At 41.2% G+C, this 26,809-nt stretch overlaps 1 protein-coding gene across 2 annotated transcripts; it reads right to left on the reverse strand.

Annotated features, from left to right (window-relative positions):
• On the reverse strand, positions 1 to 26,537 carry HDDC2 (HD domain containing 2). 2 transcript variants are annotated; one of them, XM_017863033.1, is made up of 6 exons: positions 26,270 to 26,537; positions 24,987 to 25,108; positions 23,144 to 23,246; positions 15,941 to 16,009; positions 1,221 to 1,359; positions 1 to 362 (listed from the first exon to the last, which is right to left on the reverse strand). In XM_017863033.1, the coding sequence occupies exons 1-6, from the start codon at positions 26,351 to 26,353 to the stop codon at positions 265 to 267; spliced, it is 615 nt and encodes a 204-aa protein (XP_017718522.1). In that variant the 5' UTR covers positions 26,354 to 26,537; the 3' UTR covers positions 1 to 264. The 2 variants fall into 2 exon arrangements, with proteins under 2 accessions (XP_017718522.1, XP_017718523.1); XM_017863034.1 differs by lacking the exon at positions 23,144 to 23,246 and having other exon boundaries at positions 15,941 to 16,022.
• Between the last annotated feature and the right edge of the window lie 272 nt (positions 26,538 to 26,809).

Consider the following 26,809-nt stretch of genomic DNA (forward strand, 5'->3'; position numbering starts at 1 on the left):
TTTTAGGTGTTTAATATTTATTTATTTAGTTCATAAACAGGCACTGCCCCCTCCAGTCTTCATCCATGGCACTTTCGTGACCGCTTCCTGTTCTGTGGCTTCTTTTAGTGCCCAAGTTATATCACATTTCTTGCTGAAGTCCAGACAACTGAAAACAAACAGACTCACATCTAGGGAAATCAAGAGACCAACAATGGCAAAACACAATACAATGAAATGGAAAAATAATGGTGTTTACAGGAATGCAGCAATGTAGAGAGTGTCTCAGGAGTGTGGCTCACTGGCAGCTGCAGCTATGTTAGCGTTTCTTTCTGCCTCAAGTTCAGAAACAAGCTGGACTATCTCAGGGTGATTGAATTTTCCTGCAAAGCAAAAGAACAGCAAAAAATACATTCCCATATTGACAAGAGAGTACATTCATTTCCCCAGCTTGATCCCAGGGTTCACTGGGGGCTCTAGTCTGTGATCTGACCCATGCTTCACTCCAAAGCAGAAGGAGACTGCAGGTCCTGGGAAGCGGTCGAAGGGGACCACTTGGCATTTACGCTCTGTCACCCCAGGTGCAACTGAGAATAAGGATGAGACTCAGGCAACGAATCATCAATTAGGTAGAGCTAGGGGAAACTTCACCAGGCTCCTGAGTGCCTCTACCAGGAAATATGGGAAAACTCAGGTGTGAGAGCTCAGAAAGCTGAAGACAATCTCTGCCCATCCCAAACCTGTAATTAAGTAAGGAGAATGAAGCACCTACATATGAAAAGGCAAGGAGGAAGATCAGAGGGGCTAGGCCGGCTCAGGATGTAAACAAGGATGTAGGTGTCTCTCTTGTAAACACCTCTACACTTCAGTTGGCTGATCTGTACTGTCATCCCTGCTCCTCAGACCTCCCCAGATTTCTGCTTTGGTAGCAACCAAGCTCTAAGCTATCATAGGTCCATGACGGCTAGCATGGGGGACTGTTCACCCCAACATCTCTTCTCTCACAGTCTGTTCTTGCCTGTGTTTGTTGTTGCTTACTGTTCATTCCACATTAAACTCTATTCCATTTATTTCCTGTCCTCAACCTCTTACCCGAATGTTTCCTTCCCTTTGTTTTTAGATGCTCCACGTGAAAAGGTCAGATAAGGGTACTAACAGTGGGTTTCCCTAATGTTAACATTGGTCACTACACTGAGTAAGCCAAACTAAAACGGACTCCTGTTGAAAATGGTGTTAAGTACCTGCTGTGGAATCATAGAAGTCTTGCAGTCTTCCAGGTTCGTGTTCAAGGTCTTCATATTCAGATGCTTGAAGAATCATCTCACATTGGTCTAGCTGCTTCACAAATTTGGCTTCTGCACTAGATTGAGTCTCGTACTCCTAAGTAAAGGGACAATTAAAGCAGCATGATTAGCACTGCATAATAGGGTATCCTGGGAAAATTCTGACTCTGGTACCAGAAATCAGAGTGACAGCTACAAGTACATTCTGTATCGGCCCCATTTCTCTACTGTTTAGAAATCCTTCAGAGACACTTCTGTAATTTCACAGCCTAACACCAGGACTCTATACAAGAAAGATGTGCTCTCCATTCTAAGTATTCTGCCAGAAGCCGTGGAAGTCTCATATATTCATCTTACATACTTCCAAGATCTTTTCTTCCTGTTTAATACCTGTCTTCATTTTAAGATCGTTATTCTTTAGTCTACCTAAGTAGTTTAGATATTTTTGACTTCAAGCTGATGTTTCATCTTATGCCTCTCAAACTTGTATTTCCCTCTCCATTTCATGTCAGGTTTCCTTGTCATTTGTAAATGAATTTCTAGCTTTATCATTTACTTTTGGTTACCACTTCACCTGGGAATCTCTTTGCTTACTTTCCACATAGGGGTAGATTTAATTAAGTTTCTCTGGGTTAAGACTATTGAGGACACAGCTAAGATCTGAGGTTTACATGCACTGGTGTGTGCATGTGTTGCAGCGGGAAGGTGGTGAATGTGGTGGATGGGAGCAGTTTTTTTACTTTTCCCTTCCCACTGGTCCCTCCCTCTGCAGTGCAGACTTCGAACAAGAAGCTCCAGGAGGTCTGCTTCTTATAGAATTCGATGCTTGCCACCCAACAGCAAGTCCCAATTAATATTATATAGATTCATTCTTCTATTAAGACCAAAGTGCTCCCAAATGGTTTCCCTGCCAAGTTCTTGTTTGTAATTCTACCCCAGATGTGTTCAGATAATAAACCTGTCACGATTTCTTGGCAGGGTGATGTGATATGAATCACTTAAAGGTTTCTTAGTTTTTATTACATGCTTATTCTTATAAAGGCAGCTACTTGGATTTGATAAAGCTGAGAACTGTACAGGGGAATCATTTAAATATGGAACCAAATACACTTTGCTTTATGTCAAAGGCACTTAAAAATAATTTCATTTTATTTGTTTATTCACATTCACAGTTATATATTTATGTTTAATAAATTCAAGTTCATGATTTCACAAAAGGAAATGGAATACTTCAGGCATAGCAGTCTGGAATTTTTTTTTTTCTGTTGAAAGTTGAAAGTGAGAAAAATATTTAAAGACCATTAGGAAATACAATACATCTTATAACAAATTCTTGTGAACTTACAGATTTCTTTTAAAATAAATACAAATTATTGAAATTTTTCCTCAAAAAATAATGATATAGGCATTCTCCAATAAAAAGGCAAAGCACACAAAATAATACTACAGACAGAACTCTAGGGGTGAGAAGAAAGATTGGCATTTGGAGAAATTATTCCAAGTAGCTCTTAATGTCAGGAAGAGTTGGGTTCAGATTTGCATCTCAGAAAGGTCACTCTAACTACAGGTGGATACTATCTAGATTGGAAGCAGAGAGATCAGATTCTAAGACTGTAGCACTAGCAGAGATGTTATAGGAATCTGGTGTAAGATAGTAACAGTTAAAATGGAAAGAAGTGGTAGGATTTAAGAAATATTAAGGATAAAGAAGTGAACTAAAATATAAAAGTAAATGAGAAGGAAAACTGAAAATGACTGCCTAGTTTCTGGTTTGAGTAACTAGGTTCATGATAAAAGAGTCAGCAAAAGAGAAGAAACAGACAAAAACTGACACAGCAAAGAAATAGCAAAACCCAAACAAAAACTGGGGGACATGACATTCCAATCAAGTCCAAATATATTCCAGTAGAGACAAACCACCTCCAGTCGTAAGCCCTGCATGACACCAGCATGGGAGTAAGAAGATTAATGTCTGATGGACTTGAGAATAGGAGAATCTCAAAAGGGCCAAAAGGTTTTCTCTAGAAATCTCACATTTTAAGAACAGTAGTTGACACTGGGAGGGATCTTGCCCACTCTAGTAGTGGATGAGCACAAGGAGCTTACATCAAAGACAGCCCAGCCCTAGTGAATTTTCCAATCTGACCTGCTGGGACTCCTTTCCAGTAAAGGGCCCACATGAGGAGAAACTGCTGGGAAGAAAATCAAAATTGAGTGGGATACAAATAACACAGATGAAAAAAAGACCCAGATAAAAATGGGGAAGGGGAACAAAGCCAGGAGGACATCTCTAAAAGCAAGCCACCACATTTTTTTTTATGCCACATTAAAAAAAAAAAAAACACAACAACAACAAAAAAGCAGAAGCAGCTCTGAAGTTAAAAATGCAACTTGTTCTCACCACAAAATATAGTATGTGAGGTAATGCATATGTTAATTAGCTTGATTAGCCATTCCATATTTATGTATTTCAAAATATCATGTTGTAAGCCATAAATATAAACAATTTTGTCAATTTAAAATAAATAAAATAAAAAAACAAAGAAAACAGTAACCAAATTTCCTTTCAAAGTTCAGTAAAACTAATTGCCAATCAAAATAAGCAACTGAAAAGCAGAAAGGTCATATCCTATATAGCTATCCCATAAGATAAAAAGAATAAGAAGCAAAATAACATCTCACAGCCAATTTGTGTCAAAAGACATATCAAAATATACTACATTTTTAAAAGAGAACTCGAATCTATATTTCAGAAACAGATAAAAGACATTAAGAAAATGATACAAGACGAGATTCCCCGGGCAAGATGGCCGAATAAGAATAGCTCTGGTCTGCAGCTAGCTCCCAGCAAGACCAAAGCAGAAGGCAGGTGCTTTCTGCATTTCCAACTAGGGTACCCGGCTCATCTCATTGAGACTGGTTAGACAGTGGGTACAGCCCATGGAGGGCGAGCCGAAGCAGGATGAGGCGTCACCTCTCCCAGGAAACGCAAGGAGTCACGGAACTCCCTCCCCTAGCCAAGGGAAGCTGTGAGGGACTGTGCTGTGAGGAATGGTGCATTCTGGCCCAGACACTATGCTTTTCCCATAGTCTTTGCAACCCACAGACCAGGAGATTCCCGCAGATACCTCACTACAAGGGCCCTGGGTTTCAAGCACAAAACTGGGCAGCTGTTTGGGCAGACACTGAGCTAGCTGCAGGAGTTTTTTTTTTCATACCCCAGTGGCACCTGGAATGCCAGCGAGACACAACTGCTCACTCCCCTATAAAAGGGGCTGAAGTCGGGGAGCCAAGTGGTCTTGCACAGTGGATCCCACCTCCATGGAGCCCAGCAAGCTAAGATCCCCTGGCTTGAAATTCTCGCTGCCAGCACAGCAATGTGAAGTCAACCTGGGATGCTTGAGCTCGGTGAGGGTAGGGGCATCCACCATTACTGAGGCTTGAGTGTAAACAAAGCTGCTGGAAGTTTGAACTGGGTGGAGTCCACCACAGCGCTGCAAACCCGCTGTAGCAAGACTACCTCCCAAATTCCTCCTCTCTGGGCAGGGCATCTCTGAAAGAAAGGCCGCAGCCCTAGTCAGGGGCTTATAGATAAAACTCCCATCTCCTTGGGACAGACCACCTGGGGGAAGGGGCGGCTGTAGGTGCATCTTCAACAGACTTCAATGTTCCTGCCTGCTGACTCTGAAGGCAGTAGTGGATCTCCTAGCACAGTCTCAAGCTCTGCTAAGGGCAAGACTCTCTCCTCAAGTGGGTCCCTGACCTCCGTGCTTCCTGACTGGGAGATACCTCCCAGCAGGGGTCGACAGACACCATATACAGGAGAGCTCCAGCTGGCATCTAGGGGGTGCCCCTCTGGGATGACGCTTCCAGGGGAAGGAACAGGCAGCAATCTTTGCTGTTCTGCAGCCTCTGCTGGTGATACCCAGGCAAACAGAGTCTGGAGTGGACTCCCAGCAAACTCCAGCAGACCTGCAGAAGAGGGGCCTGACTGTTAGAAGGAAAACTAACAAACAGAAAGCAATAGCATGAACATCAACAGAAAGGACAACCGCACAAAAACTCCATCCAAAGGCCACCAACAGCAAAGACCAAAGGTAGATAAATCCATAAAGATGAGGAAAAAACAGCACAAAAAGGCTGAAAATTCAAAAAATCAGAATGCCCCTTCTCCTACAAAGGTTCACAATTCCTCACCAGCAAGGGAACAAAATTGGAGGGAGAATGAGTTTGACAAATTGACAGAAGTAGGATTCAGAAGGTGGGTAACAACAGACTCCTCTGAGCTGAAGGAGCATGTTCTAACCCAATGCAAGGAAGCTAAGAACTCTGATAAAAAGTTACAGGAATTGCTAACTAGAATAAACAGCTTAGAAAGGAGCATAAATGACCTGATGGAGTTGAAAAACACAGCATGAGAACTTCGTGAAGCATACACAAGTATCAAGAGCCAAATCAATCAAGGGGAAGAAACCATATCAGAGTTTGAAGATCAATTTAATGAAATACAGCGTGAAGACAAGATTAGAGAAAAAAGAATGAACAAAGCCTCCAAAAAATATGGGACTATGTGAAAAGACCAAATGTTTGATTGGTGTACCTGAAAGTGACGAGGAGAATGGAACCAAGTTGGAAAACACACTTCAAGATATTATCCAGGAGAACTTCCCCAACCGAGCCAGACAGGCCAACATTCAAATTCAGGAAATACAGAGAACACCACAACAATATTCCTCAAGAAAAGCAACCCCAAGACACATTAACTGTCAGATTCACCAAAGTTGAAATGGAGGAAAAAATGTCAAGGGCAGCCAGAGAGAAAGGTCGGGTTAGCCACAAAGGGAAGCCCATCAGACTAACAGCGGATCCTCTGCAGAAATCCTAAAAGTCAGAAGAGAGTCGGGGCCAATACTCAACATTCTTTAAAAAAAAGGGCCGGGCACAGTGGCTTATGCCTGTAATCCCAGCATTTTGGGAAGCCCAGGTGGGCAGATCATCTGAGGTCAGGAGTTCAAGATGAGCCTGGCCAACATGGTGAAACCCCATCTCTACTAAAAATACAAAAATTAGCCAGGCGGGGTGGTGGGCACCTGTCATCTCAGCTACTTGGGAGGCTGACGCAGGAGAATTGCTGGAACCCGGGAGGCAGAGATTGCAGTGAGCCGAGATTGTGCCATTGCACTCCAGCCTGGGCTGATAACAGCAAGATTCCATCTCAAAAAAAAAGGAAAAAGAAAAGAATTTTCAACCCATAGTTGCATATCCAGTCAAACTAAGCTTCATAAGTGAAGGAGAAATAAAATCCTTTACACAGAAGCAAATGCTGAGGGATTCTGTCACCACCAGGCCTGCCTTGCAAGACTTCCTGAAGGAAGCACTAAATATGCAAAGGAAAAACCAGTACCAGCCACTGCAAAAACAAACCAAAATGCAAAGACCATCGACACTATGAAGAAACTGCATCAACTAATGGGCAAAATAACCACCTAGCATCATAATGACATGATCAAATTCACACATAACAATAACAACCTTAAATGTAAATGTGCTAAATGCCCCAATCAAAAGGCACAGACTGGCAAATTGGATAAAGAGTCAAGACCCTTTGGTGTGCTGTATTCAGGAGACCCATCTCATGTGCAAAGACACACACAGGCTCAAAATAAAGGGATGAAGATTTACCAAGCAAATGGAAAGAAAAAAAAGCAGGGGTTGCAATCCTAGTCTCTGATAAAACAGACTTTAAACCAACAAGTATAAAAAAAGACAAAGAAGGGCATTACATAATGGTAAAGGGATGAATGCAACAAGAACACCTAACTATCCTAAATATAGGCTTCATCTTTGTGATGCAAGGCTGGTTCAACATATGCAAATCAATAAACATAATCCATCACATAAACAGAACCAATGATTATTTCAGCAGATACAGAAAAGGTCTTTGATAAAATTCAACAGCCCTTCATGCTAAAAACTCCCAATAAACCAGGTATCGATGGAACATATCTCAAAATAACAAGAGCTATTTATGACAAACCCACAGCCAATATCATACTGAATGGGCGAAAGCTGGAAGAATTCCCTTTGAAAACTGGCACAAGATAAGGATGCCCTCTCTCACCACTCCTATTCAACACAGTATTAGAAGTTCTGGCCAGGGCAATCAGGCAAGAAAAAGAAATAAAGGGTATTCAAATAGGAAAAGACGAAGTCAAATTACCTCTGTTTGCAGATGACATGATTGTCTATTTAGAAAACCCCATCATCTCAGCCCCAAAACTCTTAAGGTGATAAGCAACTTTAGCAAAGTCTCAGGATACAAAACCAATGTGCAAAAATCACAAGCATTCCTATACACCAATTAATTATAGACAAACAGAGAGCCAAATCATGAGCAAATTCTCATTCACAATTGCTAGAAAGAGAATAAAATACCTAGGAATACAACTTACAAGGAATGTGAAGGACCACTTCAAGAAGAACTACAAACTACTGCTCAAGGAAATAAGAGAGGACACAAACAAATGGAAAAACATTCCATGCTCATAAATAGGAAGAATCAATATTGTAAAAATGGCCATACTGGCCAAAGTAATTTATATATTCAATGCTACTCCCATTAAGCGACCACTGACTTTCTTCACAGAATTAGAAAAAAACTACTTTCATATGGAACCAAAAAAGAGCTCATATAGCCAAGACAATCTCAAGCAAAAAGAACAAAGCTGGAGGCATCATGCTACCTGACTTAAAACTATACTATAAGGCTACAGTAACCAAAACAGCATGGTACTGGTACCAAAACAGACATTTAAACCAATGGAACAGAACAGACGTCTCAGAAATAACAAGACACACACCTACAACCATCTGATCTTTGACAAACCTGACAAAAACAAGCAATGCGGAAAGGATTCCCTATTTAATAAATGGGAAAATGGCTAGTCATATGCAGAAAACTGAAACTGGACCCCTTACTTTCACCTTATACAAAAATTAACTCAAGATGGATTAAAGATTTAAACATAAGACCTAAAACCATAAAAACCCTAGAATAAAACCTAGGCAATACCATTCAGGACATAAGCATGGGCAAAGACTTCATGACTAAAACACCAAAAGCAATTGCAACAAAAGCCAAAATTGACAAATGGGATCTAATTAAACTAAAGAGCTTCTGCACAGCAAAAGAAACCATCATCAGAGTAAACAGGCAACCTACAGAATGGGAGAAAATTTCTGCAATCTATCCATCTGACAAAGGGCTAATATCCAGAATCCACCAGGAACTTGAACAAATTTACAAGAAAAAAACAAATAACCCCATCAAAAAGTGGGCAAAGGATATGAACAGTCACTTTTCAAACGAAGACATTTATGTGGCCAACTAACATATGAAAAAAAGCTCATCATCACTGGTCATTAGAGAAATGCAAATCAAAACCACAATGAGATACCATATCACGCCAGTTAGAATGGCAATCATTAAAAGTCAGGAAACAACAGATGCTGGAGAGGATGTGGAGAAATAGGAATGCTTCTACACTGTTGGTGGGAGTGTAAATTAGTTCAACCATTGTGGAAGACAATGTGGCGAATTCTCAAGGATCTAGAACTAGAAATACCATTTGACCCAGCCATCCCATTACTGGGAATATACCCAAAGGATTATAAATCATGCTGCTATAAAGACACATGCACACACATGTTTAATGGGGCAGTAGTCACAATAGCAAAGACTTGGAACCAACCCTAATGCCCATCAATGTTAGACTGGAAAAAGAAAATGTGGTACATATACACAATGGAATACTATGAAGGCATAAAAAAGAATGAGTTCATATCCTTCGCAGGGACATGGATGAAGCTGGAAACCATCATTCTCAGCAAACTAACACAGGAACAGAAAAACCAACCACCATATGTTCTCACTCGTAAGTGGGAATGGAACAATAAGAACATACTGGCACAGGGAGGGGAACATCACACACTGGGACCTGCCAGCGGGTGGGGAGCAAGGGGAGGGGTAGCATTAGGGGAAATACCTAATGTAGATGACAGGTTGGTGGGTGCAGGAAACCACCATGCCACATGTATACCTAGGTAACAAACCTGCACATTCTCCACATGTATCCCAGAACTTGAAGTATAAAAAAAAAAAAAAGAAAGAAAATGATATAAGACATAGAAGAACAACATAAAAACAGTGAAATGTAAGATAAAAGGTTGTTTTAGAAACTAAGCAATAAGGAACACAAGGGTAATTAAATATGATAAATAATGCCTTAAGAGAAATAGAAATGGAAAAGGAGGATAAGTTTAAAAGCTGAACAGAAATGAAGATGATATAAAGGGTTTGATATAAGGTGACAAATAGTGAAGACAGGCAAAGAAGAACCAACATGCAGATACAGAAAAGTCCCAGAAAAAAGAAAAGCAAAGCAAAAGGAAAACTATACCTCAAGAAAACCTTAAAATTAAATTTTTTAAAAAAAATTTCAAAGTATATATTGAAAATGCATGCTAAATACCTAAGGATATTAACCCAGAATGAGCAACATGAAGATACATTCTAATAACATTATCAGACTTAAAAGAGAAAAAATCCTTTGGACACCTATGTAAAAAGAGTATCTGGCATTTAAGGAAAATAAAATTATGATCAGACTTGGACAGCTTCTCCATATTGTCAGAAGTTCAGTCAACTGGAGATACACTTGGCTTAACAAGTACCCTTTTAAAAATGTCTCTCCCCATCTGTCCCTCAAAGTACAGGTGGGGCTTGATGTAGAGCAGTATAAGGATCCCGGGACCTTAAATCTTCAATCTGTTACTTCTATTTTGATATAAATAATCTGATTTAAGATATTCAAGAAAAGAAACTGGGAGCAAAGATTTTACATGTGGTGAAACTGACTTTCAAATATAAAGAACACAGAGAAACTATTAATAACATGCAAGAAGAAGGAATACTGTTCTGTGAGCCTTTCATGAGGAATCTACTTGGCAACAAGTCTCAGAAAACCAAAACTGTTGAGAAATTGACATAAGGACTGGTGATGAACATAACTATATGGTTACCTGTAGAAGTAAAACTAAATGCAGTTAAAAATGAAAAGGTTATAGTGTGTAATGGTGAAATGTTTTAGCAATGTAGATATAGTCCAACTATTTAAAAAAATAGGGTGACTCAGGGATAGTATTGGCAAAACCATTTTTAAAATTGTTTTCAGTAATCAGAATTAATGATGGTGGTGTATAAAACTGTCATTCTGAGACTGGTTCATGTGTAAAGAGGGATAAAGCAAATGAGTATGTATAAAACATTCTAATGCTAGCATCCTCTCTGTACTATAGAGCCAGAATTCCTGTTGTGGAAAAAAGGATATGTACCATAATAGAGAAGTGGTTAAGTAAAACCTCTGTAGTACTGAAGCTGAATTGAAAACATCAGTATGAACTCACAAGGTATTATATGTACAATGACCGTCCATAATGCTCATTATGTGGTCTTGAAATACCATTTTCTATTTTAAAATAAACAAACAAAAAGCAAAATAGGAGGTCAGGGTGGAATATGCTCAAGATGAAGCTGGAACGCCCTGCCATGTCTGCTATCGAAGAAGCATTATTTCCTATATGAACTGTAATCAGAGTAGATGAGAGTGAAGCACAAAATTATTTCAGCTAATAAATAAAAACAAAAATAAAATATTAGAATATTACCATTCTGAAGCCCTGAAGTATTAAGGAATGTAAGCATGAAGAAAAACTAGTCATTATGTAGTGCATGACAAAAGAATCCCATATGCCCCCCTAGTTTTGCCAAAAGGTTCCAACCTGAGTCTGATCCAGTCTGTGGATCCAGCCACCAATCTGTATAAAATAAGAGAACAGAGGAACGCGACCCGCACCACGAGTGTGCAACTGGGAAACTATGGGAAACTCTATAGGCCAAATGGTCTGGATTCAACAGGTAAATTATAAGAAAAAGAAAGAAATGAAGGGGGAGACTGTAGATTGAAGGAGATTTAAAAGACATTAAGCTTTAAAAAAAAGTGAGCGTGATTTAAACTAAAATTTCTAGAAATGAATAGTTAAGTGATTAAACCTTAAAGACATTCTAGGATATCTGTGAAAATCAGGGTAGTGGTTAATTTGGGTGGGGAGGGTGTTTGGATCAGGGCACAGGGAAGGGCTTCTGTGGTGAATGAAAAAGTTCTAAATCTTTACCTGAGTTGTAGTTAGAAGAAAGTTATCTTTCTAATAACTCATTATGCTACTCTTGGGCTTTTGCATGGTTTTGAGTTTTTTATTTCTCGATAAAAGGGTTTAAAAATAATATAAATGGCAGAAGAGAAGAGGTACAGGTGTGAAGCTGTTGAGTCGAGGTTCCTGTGCACGATTAGGTGGAGCTGTTCAGGAGGCTGCTGGATTTATGTGTCTGGGGTTTAGGAAGAAGGTTTTTCAGTAGAATCTATGGAGCAATCAGCACATGATTGCTGAAGCACAGGAGGGGTGTGGAGAGAAAAGAAGGCCAAGGACATGGCCCTGAGAGGAAGACACAGATTCTGAAGATGTAGGTTGAAGGAGGGGAACATTTGAAAAAAGAAACAGCCAGAAAGGCACAGAGAAAACCAGGAGAGGGCAATCTCACGACCTGAGGGATGAGGTTTTCAGCATGGGAGTGGCAACACCTCACGCTGCCACAGTGTCAGGCAGCACACAGGCAGAGCGGGATTGCCGGATTCAGCCACATGAAGGCCGGCTGTGACCTTGGCAAGCAGTGCCTGGTGGGCCTGTCAGTCACAGCATGGTGGCCGTGAGGAAGCAGAAGCGGGAAGTGCAGGCAACTCCTCACCTGTTTAGTTGTAAAGAGAAGTAGGGAAATGTGGCATTCAGGGAAAATTATTCCGAAATAGGGTTGTGTAAACATATTCGCAAGTCTTCTAAAAAGCTGGAAAACTTCCTATCTGACAGCGTCTATGTTCTCAAAGAAGGAATAGGCAAGAATACTTGCTATAAAATCGGGGAGAAGTGGCAAGGTAGATGCTTGAAGAGAGGGCTGAACAGCTGATGTGGGGCAGAGACAGGGGAGGGGGAGAGAGGGGCAGGGAGGTGACCTGGGGCCCACTGATGGGGTGCTAGCAACCCTGAGGCTCTGCAAAGCCTGGCGGCCAGGGCGGCTGTGACCCCAGTCCCCAGGCACAGAGACTCTGAATCAGTGTTTCACAGCCTTCTGGTAGGGTAGGAGAGGACATGTGACCAAATGACTCAGATTGGGGTTTTGAAGAGCAACAGAGGGGCAAGGAGTCCAAACAGGCTGGAGATTCAAATTCTAGGTCTTGAAAATGGAGGACTAAATAGGCAGAGGAAAGGAAAACAGTAAGATTAAACATTTCCTTCTTCCTGGGGAAAATGTTGGCCCTGAGTGAAGTGCTGATCTCTTGAAAGTTTATCTTTTGCATCTTCCCCTCTCCAACCTCCTAGCAACTCTCCCTCCAGGGTCCTGGGGTCCTCATGCTACTCTACATCAAGCCCCACCTGTACTTTGAAGAATGAATTGGGGGAGACATTTTTAAAAGGGTTCTTGTTAACTTAACTGTATCTCCAATTGACTGAACTTCTGACAATGTGGAGAGAAAACTTGGGGTTAGAAACAATCCAAGGACGGTGGGGAGTGCTAGGCATTTCACATGCAGGAGAGACTCCCCTCATGCCTTGGGGCTGAAAAGGACATTTCTTTAAGGCCAAACGCAGGTGGTGGAGTAGACATTTTCTGTGATACTTTCAGAAAAAAAAAAAAATGTTTTTTCTTGGCTTGGTGAAATGTGATTTCACCTTCTATGATAAAAGATAAATTATAATCAAGGATGTTTAATGGCTGCAAATAGATGTGATCCTCTGGGCTGAGAAACATTTTAAAGTGATAAATAGTTGTAATTAGCATTTCTAAAACCAATCAACTGTCATTTTCTATGTAACTAATGCTATTCTAAGCTCAATGGGTACAGAATGACCCTACTTTCTTAAACTAAAAACCATGATACATGGACTGGAGAGAGAGAAAAATAGAGCTTACTATGTGCCAGGCAGTATCCTCATTGCTTTATGTATATTAATTACTTTAATTCCTATAACCCTATAATTATTGCCATTTTACAGATGAGGAAATTGAGGCATAGAGATTAAGTAAATTGCTCAAGATCTCACAGCTAGTAAACAGGGGAGCCACTATTGGAATCCTGGAAGTCTGAAGCTTATGTACTAACAATAGACATGAAGTATCAAATGCATAAATTATTACAGAAACTTGTACTGTGTTGAATACTATGTTGAAAAATGTATGTACACCTACAACCTATAAATGTGACCTGTGAATGTAACCTTACTTGGAAACAGGGTCTCAACAGAAGTGATCAAGTTAAGATGTGGTCTTACTGGATGAGAGTGGACCCTTATTCAATAGAGGGAAATTTGGACATGGGTTCTGACATAGGGTCAATACCATGTAACTACAGGGAAGAGACTGGAGTGATGTGTCTGCGAGACAAGGACTGCGATAACCAAAAGCTACAAAGAGGCAAGGAAGAATCCTCCTTTTGCTTTTGGAGAGAAATCTTTATCAGGCTTCATTAATTCAACAAATGACATTTATAAGATAGTAAAATTGTTACCTGTTTAGGGGTTATCAAGTGTTTTAATTCACTGTGTTTTATATTTATTCAAATTCAAAGCCATTCTAAATAGCTTTTGTAGCATTTATCTTTGGAAGACACTACAGTAAATTCTGCAGTAGTTTTTCACCAGTTGCTGATAGCTAAGAAAATACTTTGATAGATAACTGCCACCATGTTTACAATAATTAGGCAAAAGGTACAAATTATTGTAGAAGTTTTTCAAATTATTAATACAAGAGTGTTTCCCCCTTAGGCGACAATACATGAGGTGCTATTGTTTTTCTTTTATGTATAAGATGCAACCTAACTCCACTCCGTTATTTTCCAACATATAAGGAATGTTCTGAAAGTTCATTTGAAAGTATATACTTTGAGACAAGGCCCACTTTTCTAAAGAAACCCTGCTATACCTAGTAGTAACAGGTACCATCTGAGCCAGGTTCCAAGTTAGATACCACACATACTTTGCCAGGTTTAATTTTCATGATTATTCAACGAGATAGGTATTGAAGGCCTACAATCTCTTATCTTAAACCCTGGGGCCAGAGCTTTGAGATTTCAGCATTTTCTTATTTTAGAAAAATAATATGGTACATGCGGTATATACTAAGTCACGCCTCTAGTGAGGTCTGGGATAGCACTCAGTTGCCGGATGAAGATTTCTGCATCAAAGCATACTAATTTTCATGCCAAGAGAGATGGATGAGGACTCTAAATAGCCTCACGTGGGTTCAGGTAAGATTTGCTGTCTAATGAGTTCAGGTCAGGTCAAATTTCCTAAAAACTGGTTCTCTGAACTTTTCGAATTTCATAACTGGGGATAAGGGTGTGGGAACCTGTATGACTCTCATTTTCTAGTGGAGAAAATGAGGTTAAATAGAGTCAAGTAACTCACACGTGAGTGTGTAAATAGGAGTTGGAATTCAAACTCAGGTCTCTGGCTGCAAGGCTCTGGTCTCTGCATCACACCTGAATGCCTTAAAATGGCTATTTCATCCCATCATCAACCCAAACCACAGAAAATGGCAGTGCCAGACAGAATCTGAGCATTACATGGCATTTCTAGGAGAGGGAGTTGTACAGGATTTCAACCCTGGGCACTTCCCCTCTCACTCCTAAGACAAGGGACGACCTGACCCAACACATGAGGCAGTAAGACAGGAAATTCTGCCAGCTTTGGCAGAGGCAAAGCGGGAAGGGGCCTGAGTGTAGAAAGGGAAGGTGGAAGATCAAGCTCTAAGACAGGAGGATGAATATGAACTTTGAAGAAAACGTGAAAAGTAAGAGTGGGAGGGAAGGCTATCCACGAATAAGAGGAAGTTTAGGGCTCAAGCAAGGAAGGGCCAGTGTGGACTGGCTGGAAGAGAGAAACTGTAATTAGAAATGGGAATTGTTTTTTTCCCCTTCACAAATGAAAGACAACAGCAGAAGACGGAAGCAATGGGAAAAAAGAGCTGAACCTGCCCTTTCCTTCCAGCCCAACCTCCCTTCACCGTCAGCAGCACTGGGAAGGGAGTGAGCACTGGTAGAGCCCTGTTCCATGCCACGCATCTCTGTGGCACTTCACCTTTGCCTCATCCAACCCTAACAACCCTCCAGGGTCTTACAGATGAGCAACAGACTCAGCGAGGGAAACGTGCCGAGGTCACAGAACTTCAAAGTGGAGAGGTGGGATTCAATCCCAGCTCTGAACTATCCCCAAGTCCATGTTCTTTTCAAGGACCAAAAATGGGTGGGTGTGGGCAAAGCAGCAAGAAATCCAGGGCTGTGAGTCAAGTGCCAGGAGTTGGGGTGGGGAGGGAAATGGGGAACTTGGAGAGATACAAAATTTCTATCCATCAGGAGAAATTTCTGCAGCAGCTGGGAAGTGACAGACATAAACCAGACAGTAATAAGTTAAGAGACTCCTTGTTAAGATCATCTAAGTCAACTACAGCATCAGGGAGCCATATAAATTCAGTTACAAATTAAAAACAGTAATGCATTATATATACTTACTTCCCAAAGTTCATAGAGCTCCTTTCTGAGGTCCTCTGGTAGTAGTTGGGTTATCTGCTTCATAGCTTCCTGAAATATCAAACTATTACTTTAATTATATTGACATTTATCAAAGTTAACAACTACTCTGCAAAAGACAAATAGTTCGGATTCTTACAAACAACTCCCACAGGGGCAGCAGAGTAACTGGCCTATATTGGACAATATTTATAGCTTGTAAGGAAGGCAGACAGTTGTATACCTTAAAAAAATAAGTGTAATCATTCATATGGGCTTTGCTTAGCACCTATTTTGTGATCTACAACACAACAGACATAGAAAAGGACAATGAAGAGGTCATGAGACAATTACAAAAATATCAGAGGTGTTCCAAGGATTTTACATCTGTGGATAAATCACAACATACCACATACATTTCAATCATAAGCATACGAGAGTTCAAAACAAACCTGAGTGTGGAGAATGGAAAAGGAATACTGAATTACAAAGCTCAAAGAGATTTTTTGTATATTCATTTTCTATTGTTAATATGTTTTCACTGCAAGATGTAAAGTACAACACAAATGAGCAATTATTGCCATTAACATAAATGAAGTTACATGATAGAATTTTGTAGACTCACAGACTCACAGGCTGAAAAGGGATTTTAAACAGCACTTAGCTAAACCATCCATGTAGTATCTGAACCCTTCAATAGCATCATGGAACACTTCTATTCTCTTTCCAAAAATGTATGCAGTGGGAGGGAGCCTAGTACCTCAAGAGGCTGCCTGCATGGCTTTCGGCAGTACTGGCAGAAATTACTTTCTTATATCAAGCTGAAAATTTTCCCTGTAGTTCTTCTACCACACCTAACCCATCCCTCCTGCTTTCCTCTCACCCACAAACACAATGTCAAACAGGTGGACAGTGACCCCACTGGGCTGGACTATCTGTGGCCACAGTGACTGGTCCAAGAGATAACCTTATAATTTAAACCAGGCCACTCAGGGGCCATCTGCATTTGTCAAGAAAAGGCTAGGAGAGAAGCCAAATTCCCCACCACAAGGAGAAGCGTGAGAGTTAGCCAAAACCTAATGAAAAGCAGAGACGAAATAAGAGAGTAGAGGTTGGCCTGTACTTCTAGGCTTTCTGTACTTTCTAGTCCCAAAGATTTCAGGAGCTACCCTTATCCACCAGTCTCCTCCTTTATTTATGAGTTACTCCAGTATCCTTCCTTTATTTCTGAATTACTCCAGTATTCTCAAATGGCTTCAAATTCTTTCACCACCTTCACTCCATACCTTTTAATCAGCCTCAGTTCTTCTAACCACAGAGGCTAGGCTCTTTGAACGGAATATGGCTATAAAAACCATTTTTGGCAATATAAAGGTCTTACATAAAATAAAACAGTGAGTTGCAGGAAAGCAATGAAACAAAATTGGACATTTGTGTGTATATTTATTTATTACTGGGAGAAAAAAATGTTACAGAATACAACCACTTCCAGAGCAAACCACATTTGCCAATGTCAACAATCCACTCTTAAAAATAACATCACCATCTTGAATGGCTTATTGAGTTACAGAGTGGTAGCATCACACTACCCTTAGTATGAAGAAATTTAGTGTTATGTTGTACATGCATTCTTCCTTGTTTCTTTTTCATAAATTTCAGCCAAGAATACTTGAGAAAATACTTTATATTTTCACAAATCAACTGTGTCTTTATAGATTGCTTTTCTCTACACTATTCCAGAAACACAAGTTTGCCAATTACTTCCAGTTGAAAAGAAAGAACTAAATCATATGTACATAAAGGTATATGAAAATCTCAACTTTAGAATGCAAATATGAAAGTCCTGCTCTGACAAGAGACTATTTTATTCTCTTTAAAACGACACACCCAGAACTGCATACAGTGATTTATGTATGATCCAAGGTGGAAGAAAATGGAATCATCACCTTCCTCATGCTAGATACTATATTCCTTTAAGAGCAGTGTAAGACTGATTTGGCTTTTTGGTGATGATGTCCAATTACTAAGTTATTAATAGGCTTCTTGTTGTTTACAATCACCATATTCTTTAAAAAACAAAACAGCAAATACATTGTTGCTCTCTTCCTGAAACCGAACTATGATTTCTGAATCTAGGCTGATTGGTATTTGTTATCACACAATCAGAACTGCATTTTTGCAACCCTGTAGAGAGTTAATATTCTTTGTTTGGCAGCATATACCAGAATCAAGCCTACCTTTTTAATTGGACCCTCTGATATCAACATGGCTCAGGTCCAGGGTACACAGCTAAGTATGCCAGTCTTTCCCTTCCTGGCAAGCAATGAGCCCTGCCACTTCCACTTCTATACTGAGTTTCACCTTGTTGTTCAGACATAGATTTAGAGTGACAGCTTCCCTAGCCTCTTCCTCTATTAGCAAAATATGTCAAAAATCTGCCTAAAGTGCTGAGCTGAATGAAGCTTTCGGCAAATATTTTGTGTCAGTTTTGTGACAAGTATCTGGAAGGTATTATTCATCATTCAGACATTGATGAGGCTGAAGAGTGTAGCAGTCAACTGAAGACCAGATCCAGACTGGGTTTCAAACCCAGCTCACCATTTATTAATACTAATTGTGGAACCCTGAGCAAGTCATTTGACCTCTTTGTCCTTCAGGTTTCTCATCTACACAATGGGGTCAAATAATGGTACCTACCTAAGAGGATCATAAGGATTAAGCAGTTAATACACATCAAGTGCTTATTATGTGCCAATACTAAGCACTTTATAAATCTGGCACATAATAAGCACTCTATACATGTTTGCTATGTTTTTCATTTTCTCCTTCTTGTCATGCTCACTCTATAATAAAGCTCCATTCTCACTGTAATCTCCCAGTTCTTTAGCAACTTTAACCCTCGCAGATATATGCATACCACGACTCTGCCTTCTGTTTCAATAAGGTTTTCCCTTTGCAAAGGAATATGACCTGCCACCGCTGTGTTCCAGCTTCAAGTTCCACTTCACTAGATCATGGTGATCCTTATCAGACATCATTTATCAACTCGCATTATAATATCAAGTGTATGTTAATATGTTTAGGAATGAGGCCAGACTATAAGTATTGCTTTTGGCCCCCTTTCTAAATTTGCTTCTTCTATGCCCTCATTCTCCCTTTCATCTTAATACCCACTTTTCTCCAAAACAATCAGCCCTCCAGGTTTATCAAGTACAGTTGGTCCTCCATATCTGTGGGTTTTGCATTAATGAATTCAACCAACCATAGATTAAAAAAAAAAAAATTGAAAAAAAGATACAAATAAAAAACAATAGTGTTACTATTTACATAGCATTTGCATTATATTAGGTATCATAAGTAAAACAGAGATGATAAAGTATATGGGAGGATATGTGCAGGTGATATACAAATATGACACCATTTTATCTTGAGCATCTGCAGATTTGGTTATCTATGGGGGTCCTGGAACCAATACTCCATAGATACTGAGGGACCACTGTATTTTTTCTCCCTCCTATATCAGTTTAGAGGCTCACTGATCTAGCCAGCAAGGGCAAATGAGGTTTCCTGGTTCTCATTAGGCAGATTCCACCAGGAGCCAAGAAATCCTCATTTAATTATCTTAATGCATGGTTCAGACATCCAAATCTTGTTCATAAACACCATCTGCACAAAGAATTGTTCACCTCTCTCATTTTCTTCTCTCTTTCCAAATCCTGACCAGCAGCAGGAAGAGGCAATAGAACATCAGTGCTCTCCAAACCTTTGGTTTCTTGTCCAAGACCTTGTGATTCTTTAAGATGTTTCCCCATTGCCTTCTGCTTATGACATTTATTCCCTTGTGAATCAGCAGGAGTGGGCAGCAGTCAGGAGGTTTAATGAGGCCTGAAAGGTTTTTCATCAAAGCCAGGATATAGCATCCTGGAAGGCAGCGGTACCCTCTCTGATTGCTCAGGTCCCCTCTGTGCCTGTCCATGGGGTGTCACCAGCCAGGACTCAGCTCTTGTAGGAACAGTCGTAGGTCTTCCTCACTTCCTGTTGTTGGAGATGGTTTACACTGACTGGTTCTTCTCCAGAAGGTTTTGACTTGCTCCTCTGTGGAGTGAATCTCAAATTCACTGTGTGCTTCCAGAGGGAAGTCTGTCTTTTTTCTCTGGGCCCCATTTCTCCTTGCCTTCTCTTCACTTTAAGGTCTTCGATGACTCACTGGTACTTTAGAATATGACTTCTCATCCACAATGTCCAGATTTACCCTTGAATAAAACTATCCTGCAATGAGCTGTATAACTGAGGAATTTTTTCCCTTCCTTTCCCTCTGTGTTATACTTCATTACTCACCATCCTCTGGTTCAGGTGCCAATTCCTTTCTGTAACTCAGAATCTCGAACTAATTGGTTTCTTTTTATATTAATTCTGCCAGGCAACAGAACAGTTCTTTATTCATAGCAGTGCAGACTCATATAGAGAAACATTTCCTTAGACTCCTCCCCTTTTCCTGTCTTGGTCAGCCTGTATCTTGGACCTAAACTTTGGCAGGAAGAACACATTCCTTATACGATTCCCCTTGTGCCTATACTTTTGGGTAGGTTGGAACTCTTAAACTGGGACCCTCATTCCTTGTGGCCCTTCTTACCTTTGGAGGGCAAAAATCCTGCTGGCTACTGAGCCCCTGTTAGTCTATAGGTATATTCAAAATACAGATCAAAATGGAGTTTCTTATGTCTTCCTTTTCTACATAGACACAGTAACAGTCTGATCTCTCTTTCCTTTCCCTACAAGCTCCAGTCTCCCCAGCTCTGAGAACAGACATTTAAGCCTACTTGCCCTGTTAAACTATCTCACTAAAGACTCCTACTACTCAGCAATTTAGGACCAATCTCTTAGGCCTCCAATAAAAGTAGCTAGCAATAACTCTTGAATTGAAAATCAACCATTCAGCATTCAAAAAACGCTTCCTTCATTTTCCAACTTCTGCTTCAAACACATCTTCCTCGTTTGCCCTGGGCTCTGGGTTTAGAGTCCAAATTGATGCTAATTTAATACATTATTGATGTTATTCATTTCTTTCTAATACAAATATTTGATTTTTCTTTACCTTCAACCCCTAAGTTAAAGGAGTAACTTAAAATTTACTAAATAATAATTATAATAATGATTCGATTTGTGATTTATAGAACTTCTCTCCAAAGAGCTTATTTAGCATCTAGAATTCCTACAACCTCATTTAAATTCCAGCTATTTCCACTATTCTAATGAAAGTTGTACTATCTAAATCTACATATTAGGGAGAACTGAAACCAATACAATTTTCTGTCCCTGTGTTAAACAAAGCTGGGAGCAGATATAACCCCTCTTACTGTGTTAAACAAGGATGAGACAAGTGATAGGGTTTGGATGTTTGTCCCCTCCAAATCTCATGCTGAAATGTGACCTCCAGCATCAGAGGTGGGGCCTAGAAGGAGGTATTGGATCATGGGAATGGATCCCTCATGAATGGTTTAATGCCATCCCCTTTGTAATGAGTGAGTTCTTGATCAATTAGTTCAAATGAGATGTGGTTGTTTCAAAGAGTATGACACCTCCCTACCCTCTCTCTCTTGCTCTCGCTCTTGCCATGTGATGCACTTGTTCCCCCTTTGCCTCCCATCATGATTAGAAGCTTCCCAAGGCCCTCAACAGGAGCAGATGCCGGCGCTATGCCTCCCATACAACCTGCAGAACTATGAGCCAATTAAACCTCTTTTCTTTATAAATTACTCTACTATTAAAAAGTCAAAAAAGACTTTTTTTTCTCCACAGCTGGTGAGGCTGTAGGGAAAAGGGAATGATTATACACTGTTGGTATGAATGTAAATTAGTCCAGTCAGTATGGAAAGCAGTCTAGAGATTTCTCAAAGAAATTACAGCTACCATTCAATCCATCAATCCCATTACTGAGTATATACCCAAAAGAAAATAAATCAGTCTACCAAAAAGACACATGTACTCATATCTTTACTGTTGCACTATTAACAACAGCAAAGACATGGAATCAACCTAGGCACCCATCACTGGTAGACTGGTTAAAGAAAATGTGGTATATATACACCATGGAATACTATGTAGCCATGAAAAAGAATGAAATCATGTCCTTTGCAGCACTGTGGATGGAGCTGGAGGTCATAATCTTAAGTAAATTAATACAGGATCAGAAAACCAAATACTGGATGTTCTCACTTGTAAGTGGAAGCTAAGTATTAAGCACACATACACATAATCAAGGGAACAACAGATACTGTGGACTACTAGAGGGGGGAGGGAGAGGGGGGTTAAAAAAACTACCTATTGGCTGGGCACGGTGGCTGAAGCCTGTAATCCCAGCACTTTGGGAGGCCGAGACGGGCGGATCACGAGGTCAGGAGATCGAGACCATCCTGGCTAACACAGTGAAACCCTGTCTCTACTAAAAATACAAAAAACTAGCCGGGCTAGGTGGCGGGGCCTGTAGTCCCAGCTACTCGGGAGGCTGAGGCAGGAGCATGGTGTGAGCCCGGGAGGCAGAGCTTGCAGTGAGCTGAGATCCGGCCACTGCACTTCAGCCTGGGCGACAGAGCGAGACTCCGTCCCAAAAAAAAAAAAAAAAAAACTACCTATTGGCTTACTATCAGGGTGACAGGATCTGTACTCCAAACCTCAGCATCGCACAATATTCCCATGTAACAAATCTACACATATATCCTGTATCTAAAATAAAAGTTGAAATTAACAAAATAAAATAAAATAAAATTACCTGGTCTCAGGTATTTCTTTATAAAAGCTACGAAAGAACAGATTAACACAACAAGCAAAATCCAATCTGCTGCTTACTCCAGAAAATCCCTGCTTCTGGAAGATAAGGCTGTAAACCCCCTAAAACAGAGTCAACACTAACAGTTTACTCTTCAAAGCTCATTACGACCTTCCTTCATATGTTTACTAATCTAAATCTATTATGTCCTAAACTGTGCAATCCCAGCTAGTTGCCTAACTTGTCAGATCCATCTTAACACTCTCCAGCCCAGGCCCTGAATCTCCAAAATTATCCTCCCCTGACCTTCCCCTTCCTAAGACACTACTAAGATATCAAGGCAGTATTCTCCCTAACTGCAACAGGTCTCATAAACTTAGCTTTGCTTCAGCAACAGGTTTTTCTGGTGGTTTTTTGCAGAGTCAACAGTCAACACTGACCTCTTCTCGCCTATGTTTTTCTTCCTTGGGGATGTTATCTGCTGGTGCTATGTCCCCAACGATGCATTCTGCCATATCATGAACCAGGGCTAGGCGTACACATCTGATCAGGCAAGAAATGTTGAATAATTACACAGAATTATATTCACTATAAGTTCCTTCTCTATACTCTTCCAAAATTGCATAAAATATATTTTTTTCTCCACTTCAAAGAGTATTTTAATGTAGTGTTTTCTAAAGTAGTTATATTCTGCCAGCCTACAACAGTTCTGATCAAAACTGTTAGTTCATATTCAATAAAATACATGTGAGTGTAGGGGAAATTGTTAGCATGAATTTTTTTTCTTAAATGGTTTGTCTCTGAAATCTCACTTTAAAAGGCTGATAAATAGGCCGGGTGTGGTGGCTGACACCTGTAATACCAGCACTTTGGGAAGCCGAGGCAGGAGGATCACCTGAAGTCAGGAGTTTGAGACCAGCCTAGCAATATGGTGAAACCCCATCTGTACTAAAAATACAAAAATTAGCCAGGTGTGGTGGCGCACACCTGTAATCCCAGCTACTCAGGAGGCTGAGGCAGGAGAATCGTCTGAATCTGGGAGGCGGAGGTTGCAGTGGGCTGACATTGCACCACAGCACTCTAGCCTGGGCAATAGAGTGAGACTCTGTCTCAAAAAAAAAAAAAATTATATTAACAACTTTCATGTTCCTGACACATGTGAATCATTCAGTAAGTGGTTATGACTATTAGTGGTTAAGGAACGGTAGTTGTGATAATTATCATCAAAACAGGAAGTCAAGTAATGAGATAAATGCCCGATCGGGCCAGTATGTTTTAGCCTCCCATACTACCCAGGCAATACAAGGCCCAACACTGTCCTATGAGATTTCCCTGCGTCTACTCTCTTTCTGGTCCAGTTCAAATCCCAGACTACTCCAAATTGCATCTCTATTGGACTTCACTTTCACTTTGTACTATTTGCCAAAAACTTCCTCAGCTCCACACCATCTGCTGAGTAACAGAGGACTACTCAGGCTTCCCCAATGAACCCTTTGCTGCAGTCAAGTTGATTTATTTCTCATTTGCAAAATACTCCTTTACTTTCCTACACTCAGGGCTTTGGTTTATTTGCCCTTCTCTTTGCATGCAGTGCCTTCTCCTACCTCTCTGACTATGTTAACCCTCTAGAGCTCAACTCAGATTGCACCTCCTTCATAAAGATCAACCAAGAACAGGTGATCTCCCCTACTCTTAAAATACTTAACATTTTCGACTATAACTTATGTTTCACTTCTTATAGAAGTTCTTTTGGGCCTGTGTAAGTCACTTGGGATTTATTTACTCTCTTATATGCTAGTAAACTTACTTTTGTTCTGTGCTCAAAAAGCATTTTAACACTTGTCAATTGAATGAAGGGGGAGAGGATACCTCTTTCTCAGCTGCCTCGCACATACAACTCCAAAAAGAGCCTCACGAATGTATGCTACTACATTCACAATGCTACTACATACATAAAAGGCACTAGAAAAGAGCACACAGTGTACTAATACAATGCTAGAATTTTAGACGTAACACACTCACCTTCAAGGCCCCAATATCACACTTAAGTCTCCTCTGATACCCTAGGCAGGCTCTATCACTTGCCAACAGAAAACCCAGACTGCAGTTTACAACAACCGAGGCAACACAACCCACAACCTAAATATGTATGGTTTGCTTCAAATAATTTTTATCGACCTATAAACTAACCTACAAGGATTTGACACGGGTCTCAGTGGTAAAAACGGGTGCACACCCATAGACCAGAATCCTTCACGGGCATCAAAGTCCAGCTCAGCTTACCGGTCTTTGTTAAGACGGTCATCTTTGATCACCATAGCCATAACTGCCATCCGGTACATGTGATCTGACACGCTCTCCGGCCTCTGGACATTTCTGTATACCCAGCCAGTCCGTGGGACTCTCTGATACATATGAAGAAGAAAAAAGTTTTTAAAAACAAATACTAACTATCTGCTATGCTCTTCAAGAGATGTCCAGGATACAACACACAGACGCTGGGTCCTAGTTTCAGAACCTACTACAAAATGTTTTGCTAAACTAGCTGAAATGATAGACATCTGGAATCAAATGAACTTGAGAGCTCAGAGAATGAAAGGGGGAGAAGACAGAGATAAGTCACAAAGTCCATTGGTCAAATTACTCAGTTACTGATGTATAATTACGGAACATATGCAAGTTCTTTAAAAAAAAAAAAACCTGCATTTTTCCTAACTACAAGAATTGCGGCTTTTTGCCTTCAAATAATCCTACACAAGCAGAAAACACTGTATTGAAGGCTCTGAACGTGAACGAGTGATAGGCTTCCAAATTCTGAGGCACAAGGGGTAAGGGCACTTCTAATTGCTTGATGCTACCACCAGCCAGGACTCTTCCTTTTATTCACATCATAACCTCATCTTGTGAAACTGCATTTCTTCCTCAGAATTCTACATCGCTAAGGATTGTTATAACTAGTAGAGTGGCATGAAACAGATAATTTACTTTGAACTTGGGAGAGAGACGGGGAAGATGCACGTGATGAAACTCGTGTGTATGACATTAAATCCTGTTTGGGGGGTGGCGGGGAGAAAAGTCTTGTTTCTGGAAGTAACTGTGAGACAGAGGTAAAGCGCTCCACTTAAAATCTGCAGAGCCGACAGATTCTATTCTTTCCACCCATGCTCAGAAGCAGCCCCACCCTACACACACACACACGCACACCCACGTGGTTCTGGGGTCTTGAGCCCCGGAAAAGCTCAGTGCAGGAAGGGCGAGGCCGGCTGCTCTCCCGGAACCGGCGCGGCTGCAGGGCGGACATCGCGGCCCCCGCAGGCCCCGCGGCCCGGGGCTCTAGGCTCAGACTCCGCGCCGTCCCAGCAGGCCCGGCTGCCCCTCCGGCTTCTTCCTCCGTCCACCGTCCGCGAGGCGCGGCCACATCCCCTGGACTGGGGCCTTTCCCGAATTCGGCGTGGCGGACCCAGCGCAGGAAGGGGAAAGGCCGCGGGCCCAGCGGGGAGCCGGAATCTCTACCGCCCCACAGTCCCGCCCGCGCGGCCGCGGCGTCGGGCCTGGTGCCCGCTCACCTTGAGCTGCCCCACCAGCCGCAGGAACTGCAGTAGGGACCGAGCCCCGTGGCCCAAGAAGGTAGCAGAGGAAACCGAAGCCATGCGGCCACGGACCCTGGCTGGGCGGAGCAGGCCGAGGCGAAGCTCCTCCCCGCCCTCCCCTTGTCTTTCTTCTACCTCCTCTTACTCTTCTTCCTCTTCCTCCTGCCCCTCTTATTCTGACTTCTGCCCCCTTCCTCCTCCAACTCCCTCCTCCTCATCCTCTTCTTCCTCCCCACTTCCGCTTTCTCCTCCCCTCTTCCTCCTGCCCCTCATCTTTTCTCCCCCTCCTTTTCTTCCTCCTGTTTTTATTCCTCATCTCCCTCCTCCATTTTCTCACGGTTTTCTCAGACCCTTCTGTCCAGACTTCCCCTTCCTGGCCTTGGTGACTGCTGCTTGGGCATTGCTCCATCAGTGGCAGACACCTTGCTTGGCACATACTGGACACTCAGTTTTATTTTTCTTCGTGAAAAATAAAGCTCTCCTTTCTAAATTTATGAACCTCGTTATTCTTCAGTT

Source organism: Rhinopithecus bieti, unplaced genomic scaffold (genome assembly GCF_001698545.2).
Source record: "Rhinopithecus bieti isolate Rb0 unplaced genomic scaffold, ASM169854v2 scaffold_65372, whole genome shotgun sequence".
In the NCBI taxonomy this organism is placed as follows: Eukaryota; Metazoa; Chordata; class Mammalia; order Primates; family Cercopithecidae; genus Rhinopithecus; species Rhinopithecus bieti.